The sequence below is a fragment of the Mus musculus genome, chromosome 2, assembly GCF_000001635.26.
Source record: "Mus musculus strain C57BL/6J chromosome 2, GRCm38.p6 C57BL/6J".
NCBI classification, from domain to species: Eukaryota; Metazoa; Chordata; class Mammalia; order Rodentia; family Muridae; genus Mus; species Mus musculus.
In genome coordinates this window covers 104,785,044-104,803,646 of record NC_000068.7, presented here as the reverse complement: position 1 = coordinate 104,803,646, position 18,603 = coordinate 104,785,044, and the positions used below count along the sequence as shown (strand labels likewise).

At 40.2% G+C, this 18,603-nt stretch overlaps 1 protein-coding gene across 5 annotated transcripts in view; it reads left to right on the top strand.

Moving 5' to 3' along the window:
* Qser1 (glutamine and serine rich 1) overlaps nt 1–18,603 on the top strand; it is a 63,888-nt gene that overhangs the window by 15,034 nt on the left and 30,251 nt on the right. For all 5 annotated transcript variants that reach the window (XR_001783209.2, NM_001123327.2, XM_006500459.3 and 2 more), the window contains exons 2-3: nt 8,353–8,459; nt 13,450–17,127. Coding sequence is in view for 4 of the 5 variants with exons in the window: in XM_006500459.3 (XP_006500522.1) it covers nt 8,353–8,459; nt 13,450–17,127 (3,785 nt within the window). In the remaining variant the exon portion in view is untranslated. The remainder of the gene's footprint in view (nt 1–8,352; nt 8,460–13,449; nt 17,128–18,603) is intronic.

Here is an 18,603-nt window from a genome sequence, read left to right as displayed (position 1 = left end):
AAAAAGCCAACAACAACAACAAAACAAAACAAAAAAGCCAAGCCATCAAACAAACAAAAAAATGTAGGGGAAGATTATTCTTCCGTGTCTCAAACAGACACAAGTTAAAGCCATCAGAATGGAAGGAGCCTCCGTTAAGAAAAAGGTTCCATGAGATCCAGCTGTAAGGCATTTTCCCAATTAGTGATCTATGGGGAGGGCCCAGTTCATGGTGGGTGGTGCCATCCATGGCTGATAGTCCTGGGTTCTATAAGAAGGCAGGCTGAGCAAGCCAGGGGAAGCAAGCCAGTAAGCAGCACTTTCAATGGTGTTTGCTATCACTTCCTGCCTCCTGGATCCTGCCTTGCTTGAGTTTTTGGATTTTTGGTTTTGGGGGTTTTGTTTGTTTTTTAAGATATTTTCTTTATTTGCATTTCAAATGTTATCTCCTTTCCTAGTATCCTCTCCAGAAATCCCCTATCCCCTCCCCCCCTTGCTTGAGTTCTTGTCCTGACTTCAATAATAATAGCAAAATGTAAGTGCAAGCTAAATAAACCCTTTTTTCCCCAACTTGCTTTTTGGTCATGGTGTTTCATTGCAGCAATAGAAACCCTAAGAAGGACAATTATTTATACTTAAAACAGGGTAGAGAGTGGCAATTTTGATTTGTTTTGATTTTGAGGGAAAAGTCAAATTTTTAAGTGACAGCAACTAATAAGAGAGGATAGTTTCTCATTCAAGATTCTGAGTCACTTTATCTTAAGACTATGTTCCTGCCATTCATGGTTGTGTGGACTAGAGGTGGTGGATGTCTGGGACACATCTCTTTGTTCATTCTCTTCTCTAGGCCTTAGTTCAAGGTAATATTTAGAGTTAGGGTGGGAGGGTCAATAAATGTTTTAGAAGGTTATGTGGAACTTTAAATACTCACACTTTTTTTCCTAAGCTGGTCAAAATACAGAAATTAGAAACAGTACCTATATTCTGAAGAATTTTTTTACAGTGGAGAGAACTGAAGAGAGAGAGCATAAGCCTGTTCATGGATGGCAATCTGAGTGTTCTCGACTTGGTTATTTTTAAAAAGAGAGAAGGGTGTTCCTAGACTGACCGATACCACTGTGGTTCATCAGTTGTCACAACCGGTTGGTTGGTAGAATCAGAAAGCTTTTATAATCTCTAAAGAAGATGGTTTCCACCACTGTGTTGTCAGAAGGGCCTTAAAGTGAGAAGCCCAGGACCAAAGCACTCGAGATTCAGTGTCTTCTTACTCCTGCAGCATAGACACTGATGTATAGCTCTGAAGAAACAATACACTAAGAAAAACTATTGTAGTTCACACCTGTAATTCCAGGATTGGAGAGGTGGAAGCAAGAGAGACCCTAGGTTCAATCTCAGGCTGGGCTAGTAAGAAGTTGTCTCAACAAAACTATACAGATTTATACAGAGTAACTAATTTTGGTGATCTGGATTATTTCTGTGATAATATACCACAGCCAGAAAGAACTTTGGGATTGAAAGGGTTATTTCAATTTGCATGTCTCAGTCACATTCTGTCTTAAATGAAAATCAGGGCAGGAATCTGGAGCCAGTAACTGCACTAGAAACTGTAGAGGAACTCTGCTCACTGTCTTGTTCCACATAGTTTTCTCAGTGTTCTTAGACAACCCCAGGGTGGCCCTACCCACATCAATCATTAATCAAGAAAATGTCTTAAAGGTTCGTCCATGGGTCATCTGATATAGGCATCTTCTCAACAAAAGTTCTTTCCAAATAACTTTAGTTTGCATCAGGTTGACCAAAAAACGAAGGAACAAACAACTCCACCCAAAGGATTGAACATACTAGGCATCCTGAGTGACGTCCTCAGCTGTAAGCCAAGAGTTTTTCCCAGTGCTGGTATTCCAAACTAGGAATATGTACTTTTAGGCAAGTACTCTGCAGCTGAGCTATTGTGTATCCCTAGTTCCATATAAACATGTTTTAAAAATGATTATGCAGTATGTACAGATGGGTCAGCCACAGAAGCAACAAGGCTGATCTATCATAGGATGTCTTCTTACTGATAATGTTGCACAGAAAGAAAGTTACCAATGAGCACGGTTTGGATAATCACAGGTTTGTACAACTGTCAATACTGTCCAATTCTAAAGGATTTTACTCACCCTATTTACTGACTGGTTTTGTGGGTCAACTTGAAACAAGCTGGAGTTATCACAGAGAAAGGAGCTTCAGTGGAGGAAATGCCTCCGTGAGATCCAGCTATAAGGCTTTTTCTCAATTACTGATCTATGGGGAGGGCCCATTGTGGGTGGTACCATCCCTGGACTGGTAGTCCTGGGTTCTATAAGAAAGCAAGCTGGGCGTGGTGGCACACGCCTTTAATCCCAGCACTTGGGAGGCAGAGGCAGGCGGATTTCTGAGTTCGAGGCCAGCCTGGGCTACAGAGTGGGTTCCAGGACAGCCAGGGCTATACAGAGAAACCCTGTCTCGAAAAAACAAAAAAACAACAAAAAAAAGAAAGCTGAGCAAGGCAGGGGAAGCAAGCCAGTAAGTAACATCCCTCCATGGCCTCTGCATCAGCTCCTGCTTGCTGACCTGCTTGAGTTCTAGTCCTGACATCCTTTGGTGATGAACAGCAATGTGGAAGTGTACGCTGAATAAACCCTTTCCTCTCCAACTTGCTTCTTGGTCATGATGTTTGTGCAGGAACAGAAACCCCTGACTAAGACACCTTATAAATTCCTCTTCCTGCTGCATCCTAGTCCCAGTCCCTGACAAGCAGAGTGATCCTTGTTGTTCCATGCATTTATGCACTTGGGAAATTTCATACAAATGGAATTGCATATGGACTCATCTCTTTTATTTTTGGTTTCTGCTTAGTATTTTCTGTACTTACCTGTTTTGTGTCTGAACAGTGTACCATTATATGGCAGTCTCACATTTTGTTTATTTGTTCACTAGTTGTTGGAGATAAAAGTTTGTTTCTACTTTTTTTAAATTTCATATTGTAATATATGTAAGTATATAAGTCTTCAGACACTCCAGAAGAAGGCATCAGATTTCATTATGGATGGTTGTGAGCCACTATGTGGTTGCTGGGATTTGAACTCAGGACCTTTGGAAGAGCAGTCGGCATTCTTAACCACTGAGCCATCTCGCCAGCCCTGTTTCTACTTTTTGTTTGTTAGGAAAACACTGTCAACATTCATATGGTGGATTCAAGTCTCTAAGAGTAGAATTGAAATGGTGGATTCAAGTCTCCTTTCACTTTATGGAAAGTCTTAATTGATCTAAATTCCACAAACTGTTGTTAACTAAAAGCTAATTTTATACCATATATAATCCTTGTGTTTTCAAATCATTACCAAAGACAAAACTATAGACTAGATGTCCTGGTGTACACCTTTAGTATCAAGACTTAGGAGGCAGTGATTGGCAGATCTCTGTGACTTTGAGTGCTGCATAATACCCAGACCCCATCTTTTAAAACACACACACACACACACACACACACACAGCTAGTTTAGTGGCCCATGCCTTTAATTCCAGCACTTAGGTCGTACGGCAGGTGGGTCTATGTAAGTTCAAGGCCAGCCTGGTCTATATAGAGAGCTCCAGAACAACATAGAGAGACCTTCTCTCAAACCTTCTCCCTCAAGAAAGAAAGATAAAGTAACTTGAAATAATTTGTTTAAACCCACACATAAAACAAACAAAATACCAAGTTAATAAAACTTTGGGGAGGCGTTTTTCAACAGCAATTCTTATATTGCTTTCTGTAACTTACTTCTAAATTTTATTTTATGTGTTTGGCTTCTCTGTGTGTGTATACATGCCCATGTGTGCCTAGTACAAAAGTGTTGTGTTACTAATAATTTTTATGGGTCTGAGCTGACCCTCTGCTTAATGTTTGGATTTTAAGTCCCCAGCATTTATCAAGATGCCTGGCAACTGAGTTGATGCATACTTAAGTGTTCTGAAACTGAACATAACATTTCAATTATAAGTATCTACAGTGTGCCAAGTACAATCATTTGTGCTGAGGGTGAAGCAGTGAATGAAGCAAAGAGCTTGTCCTTGTCGAGTTGACATTTTTATTAATTATCTAATAAGCGACCAGTTAATATATAGTATGATGAATGTTACTAGTCTGTGGGGAATGTAAAGAAAGAAGATGGAGGAGGAGTACTATGGCTCTAGACTTGGGATACTGAGGCTGGAGAATCATGTATGAGTTTGAGGTTAATTTAGGCTGGATAGGAGGAGATCTGGCTCCAGAAGTCAAGGGCTAGGAATATAGCTTACTGATATCTTGTGCTTGCCTGGTATATACAAGCCCCAATTCAATTGCTAGGTTATGTTGTATATGTGTATGGGATGGAGAATCCCAGCTATTACCTTATGTTCAAAAAATTAACTCCAAGTGGAATCTGAAATCCAGATGTTTTGAACATTGCATTATCGTCATATACTTGCAGATATTAGGAGTGTTTAGATTTTGGAACAGAAGATTCTCAGTTTCTAAATGACTATGCAGATAGTTCAAAGTCAAAGAAACGCATATTTTCTTAACTTCATTATCTAGACTCACCTTGAAAGAATCTCAAAGAGGGATTGTCTAGATCAGGTTGGCATGCATGTGCGTGCGTGTGTATAGGTTATTTTATTATTTTAATTGATTCCAGTAAGTAGGCAGCACTGTTCCCTGGATCTTGGTCCTGTAGGTAGAGGAGAAAGCTGGCTGAGCAGTGAGTGTACACAATAGCTTTCTCTTCTCTCCCTGCGCTTGACTGTAGATAGTGACTAGTTGCTTCAAGTTCCTGCCATCTAGACTTTTCCTGCAATAATGGAATTGTGAGCTAAAATAAACCCCTTTTCTTCTAAATTATGGGGTATTTTATCACAGCAATAAAAGAAGCTATGAGTCTTTATCTTTTCATTTTGCATTTTCTCTTACGAATTGACTGAAGGGCTTCATCCATGTTATTTACACTATGTGGTACATCCTCAATCCCTATGTTAGAAACTGATGGGCTTTTTCAGTCTAACATTTCCAGAAGAAAATTCAAGGGAAACAGTTCTTTGAGACATTGGGTTAGATAACAAAATTTTTTAACCAAAATGACAAACTGTATTTAATAGATTTGAGTTAAGTACTACTCTTTTGAAGATGGTTTTAGAACAATAAAAGCTATGGATTGGTAGAAAATATTTGTATTTTGTCTAAGGAGTTGATTCTAGAATATGTGGGCAACTCACAAAATTCATAAGGAAACATCCCCTTTTCCACCTGGCCTCTGTTTCCTCAAAATAACAACTCTGAGACTTAATATTTTATGAGTAAATGCCTGAGCCAAAGCTTTGGCTTGCTTCCTGAGTAGCTCATAATTACCTGTTTATTATAAGTTCGTCATGTAGTTGGTTACCTCTCTTCGCTTTCATACAACCATCTCATTCAGCATTTGGGGCAAATCTCCAGAGCCTGTCTTCCAGAATCCTACTTCTCTCTCAAGGATGTCCCACCTAATCCTGTCTCAGTTCATTGGCCATAAACTTTTTATTGAGAAGTGATGCTTCCACACAGTGCATAAAGATTCTCTCTACACGGCCCAAATAGAATTGGGCAAAAGATTTGAGTAGAATTTAACTAGAGCTTTTTTCCATGTCAGCTGAAGATGTTCAACATTGTTAGTTATTAAATGTAATGAGGTGGCACTGCAAATCAACTAGAATTAGAACTACTAAAGACGTTTGTGGTGCATGTTTGTGTTTAGAGGTAGGTGGATTTCTGTGAATTTGAGGTGAGCCTGGTCTACATAGAGAGTTCTAGGCCAGTCAGGATTGTATAGCAAGACATTGTTGGGGGTGAGGAGGTATTTGTAGAGGTAGTACATTATATACTCAAATCATCATAAACCCCATTGTTTTATACAGTTAATATATTTTAATATAATTTCTAAAAATATGAGCAGTTTATTTCTGAAGATTTTTCCACTTAAAAATTTCAGACTAAGGTTGACGGTGTATAAGTCAAACCCAAGAATGTGAAACTGCCACACACCCCAAGTAAAATTGGGCAATTTTTTAAAAAAGATTTATTTATTTTTATTTATAAGAGTATACTGTAGCTGTCTTCAGGCAGACACCAGAAGAGGACATCAGATCCCATTACAGATGGTTGTGAGCCACCATGTGGTTGCTAGGAATTGAACTCAGGACTCTGGAAGAGCAGTCAGTGTCCTTAACTGCTGAACCATCTCTGCAGCCCAAAATTGGGCAATTTTGTTGTTGAGCCAGGAACTCACTTTAAGCCTTGCTGGCCTAGAACTTCTGGCTTCCTGCTTCTGCTTCCCAGTTCTGGAGTTAAAGGTGTGCACTCTCATGCAACCATGGTCAAGAGTTGAGTAAAACTTATATTCTGTGGATATTTATTTTCTGCCACATATATATCCCCCATTCCATAGGCTATCTCTTCACTCTGGTGAAGTTTCCTTTGGTGTGGGAACTTTTATTTTTATTAAATCCCATTTGTTTAATTCTTTTTTTGGCGGCGGGGGTGGGAGGTGGGGTTTCAAGACAGGGTTTCTCTGTGTAGCCCTGGCTGTCCTGGAACTCACTCTGTAGACCAGGCTGGCCTCGAACTCAGAAATTTGCCTGCCTCTGCCTCCCAAGTGCTGGGATTAAAGGCGTGTGCCACCATGCCCAGCCCATTTGTTTAATTCTTATTTCCTGAGTAATTGGAGACCCATTTAGAAAGTCCTTGTCTGTGCCTAAAGCCAGATTGTATCTGGAGAGAACTCAGAGGTTAAGAGCACTTACTGTTTTTTGTGTTTTTGTTGTTGTTGTTGTTTGGTTTTTTGGGTTTTTTTTCCTAAGATATTTTCTTCATGTACATTTCAAATGTTATCGCCTTAACCTAGTTTCCCCTCCAAAAATTCCCTATCCCCCACCCCCCTCCCCCTGCTCCCCAACCCACCCACTCCCATTCCTGGCCCTGGCATTATTGGGGCATAGAACCTTCACAGGACCTAGGGTCTCTCATCCTATTGATGACCAACTAGGCAATCCTCTACTACATATGCAGCTAGAACCACAAGACCCACAATGTGTTTTCTTTGATTGGTGGTTTAGTCCAAAGGAGCTCTGTGGGTACTGGTTAGTTCATATTGATGTTTCTCCTATGGGGTGCTCCTTCAGCTCCTTGGGTACTTTCTCTAGCTGCACTTACTGTCCTTATATAGGACTGGGGTGGTTCCCAGCACCAAAATAATAGCTCACAACTGTCCTAACTCCAGGTCTAGGGGATCCCACTTTGTCTCATTTGGCTTCCTAGAGCTCCTATATGCATGTGATATGCATAAATTCACATGAGGCATAGACACATACATTTAAGAATAAGAAATCTAAAACTGTGTACTAAGAGATAATCCAGTAAATAAGTGGACCAGTGAATCAAACGTTTCTAATAGCCTTAGCCATCAAAACTGCACTGAGTTTGCATCTTACCCCAGGTTATCATTAAGAAAATAAAACAGATGCAGAGGTTGGTGGAAGGGGAAAAGATCTCTATATTTGTGTATTTGTGGGGATATGAATTAGTCCATATGCTGTGGAAGTCATTATTGAGATTTCTCAAAGAACTAAACCGGCTATAATACTCTAAGGGCAGTATACTCTAAGGTATCAAGTCAACATAAGGCAGAAATACCTGCAGTGTTGGATATCTTGTTTGGACTCAGTATTCACAATTGTGAATTGTGATATTGGCTTAGGTGCTCACCAGTGGATGATTCGATAAAGAAAATGTGATATAAACACATGCTATACATGTATAAAAGTATCATTGGGAAATCATTGTTTTATACACTTTTCACCAATTTAAATTCAGTATATCCGGAAAAGTATAAGACATAATATAGGAAGGGAACAATGAGTATGGAGGGGGGTGGAAGATGGCAATTCAATGAAATATGAAGGCTTAAAGAGGCATCACTGCCTGTCTGATATACTAATTTCTAAACTTCTTTGGTTTTGTACAATATATACATAATGATTAGGTTGCAAATGTTTACTAGACCAACATATGCTTACCAAACTCAGTGATCCTAATCCTTAAAATTAGTAATTTCACTATATAAATGATAATAAACTTACTGCTTAGTCCTAGGAGCCAACCCAGGCGCTTAGTCAGCATGCAGCACCATCCCTACCTGTGAAGTTTATTCTGTTATGTGCGTTTTAGTTTTTGTTCATTCCATGTGCTCTTTGTGTAAAACAACTTACAGCTGGTAGTTCTCCTGTAAGTAATTTTTATTATTTCATTGAGGTTATTTTTTGTTTGTTTGTTTTTAATACTGTCCTCTCTCATTTAAGCTATGAAGATGGACATCCCTCACAGTCTGAGTCAGATGTTCTTCAGAGACAGACGTTCACAGCCTCTCATCAGCTTCCTGGATATGCCACCACTCCTCAAGCAACTGGTAAATAGTCTTCTTAAAAAGCATGTTAGAATCCTGGGTATATTGAGTGAATGAAAAGAAAAAATCAACTTTCACATTTTGGTTTATAAACATAATATGTAAAACATCTATGCCATGAGAATGTTAAAATGAAAATGGGATAAAGTTTAGCTTTAATGATTCAGCATCTATGTAATTAGTAAATGACACATTTTTCTTTCTTGTACCTTTGGAGGTTTAAAATCTACCTAGCCAGAGGCAGGTATACTGGTGCATTCCTTTAATCTCAGTACTCAGGAGGACAGCCAGATCTACATGGTGAGACCCTGTCTCTAAAACAACAAATGCGCTCTCTCTCTCTCTCTTTCTCTCTCTCTCTCTTTCTCTCTCTCTCTCTCTCGCCAATACAATACAGTATTTGTTTGCTATTTCAAGATAAAACAGACTTGGTATATGAAACTTGGGCTTGCTTTTCAAAAATTACTTTTTAAATGAGAGCAGGAATCTAACTTGCACTTTATTTTCCTTGGAGATACTTTGTTCTACTTTAGGTCTTTTGGGAACACTTGATATTAAAGCGAGTAATGCCAATGCTAACACTAAAGACTCTTCTATGGTGAATTTTCTGTCTTTTGTTTAGTCCCGAAATACTCAGGCTGCTTCATCAGAAACTTTTTTACCACAATTCAGGGCTCCATCCTGTCAGTTCAATTCAAATTAATTCAATTTCAAATTAAAGGTTTCATAATTACAAAAGAGAAACTCAGTTTATATTTTATACTTAATTAGCTATGTACCAGTTTGACAGGAGCAAAAATTAAGCTTTATTTTAATGTCTACATGGGAAGGTTGGTAATAAAATTCCTTAGCAGTTGAGAAAACATGCTGTTTTTCTAGAGGACCTGTATTTGACACATGCCAGGTAGCTCACAACCATCTGTAACTCCAGCTCCCGGACATCTGTTGCTTCTGACCTCTTTGGGCTCCTGCACTCACATGGTTGAGCAACTGGAAAAAATCAGATGAAAATAGAGAAGCTTGGGAATAAAACAATGAAAGAAAAATGTCAAGAAAAGGGAGGAAAAAGAAGTAGGCTCATAGCCGGGTGGTGGTGGCACACGCCTTTAATCCCAGCACTTGGGAGGCAGAGGCAGGCAGATTTCTGAGTTCGAGGACAGCCAGGGCTACACAGAGAAACCCTGTCTCGAAAAAAAAAAAAAAAAAGTAGGTTCATTCCCAATGAAGGAACCAGAGAGAGGGAGTTTCCTCCAGGTAGAAGAGAGGGGAAGGAGCTATGTCAAAGGGCAGTGTCTTAGTTACGGTTTTACAGCTGTGAACAGACACCATGACCAAGGCAACTTTTATAAGGACACCATTTAATTGGGGCTGGCTTATAGATTCAGACATTGAGTCCATTATCATCGAGGCAGGAGCATGGCAGTATCCAGGCAGGCATGGTGCAGGAGGAACTAAGAGTTCAACATCTTCATCTGAAGGCTGCTAGTAGAAGAGTCACTTCCAGGCAGCTAATGAAGGTCTCTTAAAGCCCATGCCCACAGTGACACACCTCCAACAAAGCCATACCTCCAAATAGTGCCACTCCCTGGATCAACCACAACAGTCAAAGAAGTGGAAAAGCAGAAGGATGGTCAGATGAGACAGCTCTTTTCAGGAGACTGGGTTAAACCCACAGCACCTTTTGAGAATAGGCAGTCCTGGGTCACAAAATCGCCAACAGAATTCCCAGTGTTTATCCAGTATATGCCTGCTAATGGAGAGAATCCACAAGGTTATGATGAAATAGGATGGTATCCTATAGAAATGATGGACTTCAGGCATTTTTTTTTAAGATTTATTTATTTTATATATGTGAGTACACTGTAGCTGTCTTCAGACACACCAGAAGAGGGCATCAGATCCCACTACAGATGTGAGCCACCATGTGGTTGCTGGGAATTGAACTCAGGACCTCTGGAAGAGCAGTGAGTGCTCTTAACCACTGAGCCATCTCTCCAGCCCAACGTCAGGCATTTTTAAAGAAGCAATGATATCTTATAGGATGCACTTGTCTTGTATGAAACAAACTCTCAATAATTGAATTACTCAAAATAGACTTATTCATCCCCGACTGGAAGGAATGGTAACAGCTGTACTAAAAGGTAGCTTTCAACTGCAACGGTCATCATCATGGTGGAGAGAAGTCACAAATGTGAAACAATACAATTGAGTGCAGAGAATTAATATAAGAGGTCAAGCTAGAGGTCTCATATCAAAAAGCCCAGTGCTTTTTTTGTGGGAAATATGGACATTTGAAACAAAATTGGGAACGAGGCATCTCTAAAATTAATGGTTTTTCTAAATATAAGCCAGAAAGAAGGCCTAAACATCCAGGGTTATACAAGCAGTGTGGCAAGGGGTGCAATTGGACCAATGAGAGTATGTCCAAGAGACATATCCAAGGCAATTTCTTGCTGTCAGGAAACAAAATGGGGTGGGGGAGGGGAGGGGCTTTCTCAAGGCACCACAGCAAAAAGTACAAGCTGTTAGCCTCTTGTCAGATAGGAAATAACAAGCAGTAGAAAAACCTCCACTGAGTATTGCAGATTTAATGCACGCTACTATAGACAAGTGCTGCTGCTGATTTGGCCATAGATAAAAATCTTACATTATCCCCCAAAAATCAATATAATAAAATAACTACTGGAATTTATAGTCCTTTGCCCTCAGGGGCAGTAGGAATGGCCTCAGGAAGGAGCAGTTTGACTTCCTAAGGATTTATTGTGCATCTAGGAATTAGGAATTATAAATGTAGATTTCAAATGAGACATTTAAATTATGGCTTATGGTAAGAGAGATGCAGTTTAACGTGTGAGAGGGTTCCTTAGCTGTTACTGATTCTCTGGAAAGGCAAAGCCGATCCAGAGGAATATCTGGAGGGTCTGGATGTCCTGGGAAACGTGTGTTCTGGCAAACAGTTGTTAATGATCAGAAGTCAAAATTAAAGCTGTAAGTGAATGACATTAAAATAGAAGGTTTGGTAGATACAGGAGCTGATGTAGCTATCATTTCTCAAAAATCATGGAATTCAGAATGGCACTTCAAAATGTTTCTACACAGTTTCTAGGAATTGGAAAGTTATATTTGGGGGAAAAAGTGAGTGATGGCTTAAATGTGTGGGACAGAAGGTCAAATAGGAAAGTTAAGGCTTTATGTGACGACATAGCCATAAATGGATAGGGATGGGATTTATTACAGCAGTAGAGAATTCAGATTAATATCTCCTTAATACAGTCCATAAAATAAGGGATGAAAGGAAGATGCTTCTGGGGAAGGTTTGGAAAACGTCATCCAGAACAACCAGCCACAGACTGTGCAGGCTGTCCAAACACAGTCACAGCAGGGACTCGGTTTCCAAATGGGTTAAGGGGTTGGGGGGGGGGGTGGCTGCTGCTGAAATTATATATCGTTGACTAAGAAACCTGTGTGGGTAGAGCAGTGATCGTTACATTAAAATTACAGGCACTTTAGCAGCTGGTACAAGAACTGTTGGAGGCTCAACATATAGAAGAGTCTGCCAGCCCATGGAATTCCCCTGTGTTTATTATAAAAATGAAATTGGGGAAATGGAGAATGTTAATAGATTTGAGAGCCCCCAATAGAGTAATTCAACCACTTGGTCCTTTACAGCCTGGAATTCCTTTACTTTATTACCCAAGGTGATGCTAGAAGATAAGATGTCCAAGAATACAAAAGGCTCAAGAAGCGGTATCCAAGTTGCAGGAAAGAGAACCATTGCTGTTAGGTTTTTACCTCACTCAGTTGTGCGTATGCTCTTGAGGGTTCAACAGAAAGATCACATCAGATACCTGAGAACCCTGGGAAAAACATTGGAAAGAATGGAGAAACAGCTTCAAAACTGCATAATTAGTAGCTAAAACAAATGGATAGAAATGTAGTAGGACTTATTTTTATGTGTTTGGCCATTTAAAGGACCGTATTTCTTTCAGTGTTGGCTTCCTCTGGAATTCTGGGAAAAGGAGAGGATTTAAAAAGCCAGAAGAGGCTGAGAGAAGAGGAGTAGGGTTCAGGAGTCCCAGGAAACATATGAGTAGGGTCAGAGAGCAGAGCAAAAAGAGAAGCCAGTTAGTGACAGACTGGAAAAACTGATCTGAGCCAGAGAAGATAGGAGATAGGAGAAGAACCCACACAAAGTAGGGAAAAGAAAAAAAAAAATAAACAAAACCAACACACACAAACACACACATACACACACCTATAAATAATTAAAACCCCTAAACAAATTTATTTATTTATTTATTTATTTATTTATTTATTTATTTATTTATTTGTGGGTTTTCGAGACATGGTTTCTCTGTGTAGTCCTGGCTGTCCTGGAATTCACTTTGTAGACCAGGCTGGCCTCGAACTCAGAAATCCACCTTCCTCTGCCTCCTGAGTGCTAGGATTAAAGGCATGCGCCACCACACCTGGCAATATTTAGTGTTTTAATGTTTTGTACATTTTACTTTATTTTGTGTTAGGAAGTTAGAGTATATCAATTGCCAGAGAGTTATGGGCATTTTTACTGGCTTCTTAATTTTCATATGGCATTTGTCCAGTTCCATATATGTAACTCACCTATTTAAGCATAATGAATATAAATTGCTGCATCTTTCAGAACTTTGATTTTTGTTTTAAGAAAGCAAACAATTTTTTTTTCTAGACAGGGTTTTTCTGTGTAGCCCTGGCTGTCCTGAAACTCACTCTGTAGACCAGGCTGGCCTCGAACTCAGAAATTCGCCTGCCTCTACCTCTCAAGTGCTGGGATTAAAGGCATGCGCCACCATGTCCAGCGAAAGCAAACAATTTTAACTGTAATTTTAAACATTCGTATATAAATATCCAATTAGACATTTTGATGTCCTGAGATCTGTGTGTCACTACAGTGTCAACATTTATTTAAATATCTGTGCTATAATTACATAGAAATGTCTCTGTGTTCTCTTCATAGGCATGCATTCCTCAGCAGCAACTGAGCTGTTTGTTGCAGGACCCTTGCCAACCACTGGGACACTTCCACCACCAACTTTGTCTGCCTATCAGCATTCATCTACCTTTAGCAATAGAAACTTTGCGACCACCTCACCTTTGGTGCTTCAAGATTCATCTTTTAACACTACATCCAATGGAATTTTAAGCCCTCATGACCCTTTGCTACAAATTAAGACTTCCCAGGGAACTGTTCCGACTGCTTTGGCATTTGAGCGCCTGGGCAGTTCTGCATTAAGTAACAGCGTACCACCTCAGTCTTCAACATATCGCTCAGCTCAAGAGTCAGCACCCCATCTTTTACAACCTCAATTTAGTTTGTTGCCTTCAACACTTGGGGGAGCCCAGCAAACCCCTCAAGCCTATAATTCAGCTCTTTTTCCTAGTTCTGCTGCTTCCATTGAAAGAGCCCTTCTTCGAGAATGTAGCGTTATTAAACACCACCAGCGGCCTTCAGTTACCCAGTCTATTCAGGCACAACTGACTGGTTCACAGCATCCCTTACATAGCTACCTATCAAGTGCAAGTATTGGTAATTTTCAGGAACCATCCAGGCAGTCGTCTTTATCCTGTAGTTCAGTTCGAGATTCTACTCAGGTGAGCAATGGAGTATTGCCGCAGAAGACCCCTCAGGTCTCAGCAGAACTTGCTCAGTCTTACTCATCTGTAATTCCATCATCAGGGTATCTTCCTTCTGCTACAAAAGTAGACAGCTGTTCTACAAAACAACCACTAACATCAACTACAATTCCGAAGCCTCAAAGTGTAATTCCTCCTGTGCAAACACTAAACTATTCTAAACCTTTACATAACCAGAGTTCTGTAATATCAGGTCAAGCACAAATTTATTCTACAGCACAGCTACCAAGCCTTTTATCAGTCAGTCAGTCCCAAAATTATGGTTTAGTACAGCCACATAATGTGCCATCTATTGTTCATTCACAGGTTTATAGGTCCAGCAGGGTTGAGAAATTGCCATCCTTATATAAAACATTGACTTTTTCTGGGTCATCTCAGCCTGTAACCTCTGAAAACCAGACACTTAGTTATTCATCCAATCAGCAAGAAGTATTATCCTTAGTTACAAATGAGAATTATCCTGCTCAAACAAGAGACCTGCCATCAGTCAGTGAGTCTCAAAATTATTCTTCTGGTCAGTCTCAGGGTTTATCACCAGTTAGCCAAACACAGGTCAGTTATTCATCTCAGTCTCAAGTTTTATCAGTTGTTAGTCCTTCAGAAAGCTATGCATCAGGACAGTCTCTGACATTAACAGCCCCTTCTCTTTCTTATTCTTCTGCCTCTCGGGGTCAGAGCTTGCCAGTTTCTACCCCAACACCAAGTTATACTTCTATGCATCCATCCCCAAATGCTCAGACCCAAGGATCTTCTGCTCAGCCCCAAGAGTTTCTGCCTGCTGTGCAGTCCTCTTTTGCATCCTCTACTCGTGGTCAGACATTACAAAGTAGCATACCTTCTCCTGATCCAAAGTCTTATGCTGAAAGGAAGCTTGACTCAAGTGTGTATACATCGTCAAAGCAAGATGAGTTTCCAGTGCAAAAATTACAGGCATTGCAGTCACAAGCATCTCTTGAATCATCAAGCCAAAGGCTACCCGATGGGGAAGTGAATGCTCAAGAGTCAGTTTATAAGACATCAAAGGCAGATGATAGGTATTCTCAGAGTGTAACCAGAAATAACTCTCACCTTGAAGATCAAGTTGTTGGAGTTGCTCTCCAGGGTTCAGAACAGGAAGAAAACATGGTCGGTTCAATGACACAACTTAACCAGCAAAGTGGCCAGTCCAATAATGCAGTAGCCACTGATCTTAAGAAGGCAACTAATTTAATGCAAACTCCACAGGTAAGGTTGAATACTAAAGACCTCAACCAGCAGCATTCTCTCATGCACAAGATGCATGAAGCGAAGGTTCAGCAACAGCATGATCAAATAATGAGTGCCTCATCTCAGATACAGATTCCAAATCCTGCTTTAGGGCAGAGTCATCAGGCTCTTCCTCATACATCAGTCCTTTTAGACTCTGCCTGTGACTTACAGATTCTTCAACAGGCTGGAATTCTCCAGGCTAGCCTGGGACAAGCAAAGGCATCCTTGCAAGTACAGCGTGTTCAGAGTCCGCAACAGATAGTCCATCCTTTCCTACAGATGGATGGTCATATCATCCAGAGCAACGGTGAACATCCTCAACAGCAGCTCCATCCTCACAATTCTGATATTATGAAACTAGACCTCCCTGAACCTTCAAAACCATTGCAACAGCTAACAACAAAGGGCCCCTTCAGTGAAGCCAATCCACATGACTCAAAGAATCAGTTTGTTTCTCTTGGATCAATATGCTTCTCAGAGGCAATGCTTCTCAGTGATGAAAGAAATATTTTATCAAATGTAGATGACATCTTAGCAGCTACAGCAGCAGCTTGTGGGGTTACACCTTCTGACTTTTCCAAGTCAGCTGCAAATGAAACCATGCAAGATATTGAAAGTAGTGATTCTAAGTCTCATTATCAGCAGTCATTAAATGTCAGGCATGTGAATTCAGATTTTAACTCCATAGCAGCTTCAGTAGGAAAGCCACAGAGTATTAATGATATTTCCTTAAATGGAAATCAGGTTAGTGTGAGTCTTTCATCAGTGCCCACCCTTCAGTCAGAAACAGTTCTTGATCAACCGCATATGGAAACACCTAGTCAAACTATACCAACTAAAGTACCTTCTGCCATGGTTGGACTGGGTCAGGAAATCCAGGAACAAAGTTCTGACCCATTCAAGAAACAGTTGACTATAAACCATGAGTCTAAAGAAGACAGGGAAATTGCTGTTGACAGTGCACTGAGTAATAACAGAAATCAAGAGTTTGTCTCTAATAGTCGGAGCATAAGTGGAGACAGTGTAGTATCAGAGCGTGACTTTACCCTAGTAGGTGATGACACTGGTGTGTTGGTGAACCCTAGAAGGAGTACACTTGCACTGCTGGCCATGCCCCAGCCAGGGGATGCAGCCAGTGGCAAGACTGAAGATGAAAAACAAGATGTAACATATTTTAACCTTCCAAAGGAAAAAGCTAAAGGAAAAGAACAAGGTAAAGAGGAAGAAGATAATCAAAAACAGCTGAAAAGGTCTGCTCAATGCAAGCGACAGAACCCCAGAGGGACAGATGTGTATGTACCATACACTTCCCCTTCCTTGGAAAGCTGCGATGAAGGTTTTCAGCATCAAGAAAAGATGAGGCAGAAAATCAAGGAAGTGGAGGAAAAGCAGCCAGAGGTCAAAACAGGATTTATTGCTTCTTTTTTAGACTTCCTGAAGTGTGGGCCCAAGCAGCAGTTCTCCACTCTTGCTGTTCGAGTACCTAACAGAACCAGACGATCAGGAATCCAAACCACCCGTACGTTCTGTCCCCCACCTTTTGCAAAGACATCACCTGCAGCACAAGCACCATCTGAAACAGGAGGGGTCAGTCTGTCAGAAAAAGTTGACAGTGAACTTAAAACTTTAGAACAATTATCTTCATTTTCTTCTGATGAGGAAGATCCTGGCTCGTGTGGCCATGATATCTATAAGAACACCTCTGCTCCTTTAACTGTGTTGGATGCTACTTCCGATAAAACAAAGAAAACAGGTAAAGTTTTAAACAGTTTGCAGTTATCACATCCTACCATTTGTTTTCTAGCTATGGCTTAAGTTTTAAAACCTATGCAGTTCGGCAAATACATCTTAAGGACAAGAACATACCTTGGGGGTTTGCTTTTTGACATTTCCTTGCATGTAGGATTTTGGTTACACCACAAAGAATCATCTTACATAGTCTGCTATCTGCATTTCTCAAAGCATAGACATCTTAAGGCAGTTTAGGAATAGGAAGATTTGTATTATAGGTCTTTTTTCGCTGTCCTGGAACTCACTCTGTAGACCAGGCTGGCCTTGAACTCAGAAATCCACCTGCCCCTGCCTCCCAAGTGCTGGGATTAAAGGCTTGTGCCACCACTGCCCTGCTCTTATTTTCTTAATATTCCTAGTTTTACCCAAAGATTAGCATTTTAATATTTGAAGTGGTTGTATATAAAAAGCATGTGCATAAGGTCTCTCTCTAAGAGAGACCTTCAAAGTTCTGTGCTGGCTCCTAACTGTATTCTCAAATCCTGGGGTAGACACTTCACTTTTTCCTTCAATTAACAGTTGACAGTTAAGTATACTTTATTTTTATTTATTTATTTTTAAGATAGTGTCTTACTATGTAGACCATCTGACTTTGAATTAAGTACTAAGATTAAAAGGTATGAGCTACCAGTGCAGCCACAGTTTATTATTTTACGGAACAGGTTAAGGAAAAATAATTGCAACAATTTATATAGCTATGCCTTTTTTTTTTTTTTTTTTTTTTTTTTTTTTTTGCCCGGAATAAGAGTTGGGAGATGTGCATACAAGATTGGGCTGGAGAGATGGTTCTTCAGTTGAGAGCACATGACTGCTTTCCCAGAAGGCCTGAGTTTGATTCCTCTAACACCCATACTGGGTATATCACAGCCACCTGTAACTTCAGCTCCATGGGACAACTGATGTCTCTGGCTTCTTTGGGCACCTGCAGTCTTTCAGTTACACACATGCACATCATTTTCGGGGGAGGCACCCAGGTGATAAAGCTGACAGGAAGTGAACCACTGAAGTCCATAGGACTAGTGACAGACCTGCATCTGAATTCGTTTATCTGATTTTAAAGCGTGTATTTCTGTTGAACTCTTGTATAAACAGGAATTTTAAGACTTTATACTTTTCTGTGTCTGGACTTGAGGCTGTCTTCATTAAGATGATATGAAATAACTTATATACTAGATAGTTAACATAAATGTTTGATACTAAATATATCTAAAGATTCTCCAAAGTTGTGTGAGACCCTGTCAGAAAACAAAACAAGCCTTGTGCAGTGGCTCATGCCTTTAATTTCAGCACTTAGGAGGCAGAGGCAGGAGGATATCTGTGAATTCAAGGTCAGCCTGGTCTACATAGTGAGTTCCAGGCTAGCCAGGGCTGCTTGATGTGAGTCTCTGTCACAAAACCAAATAAACAGTAAATCAGGAGGCTGGAGAGATGGCTTAGC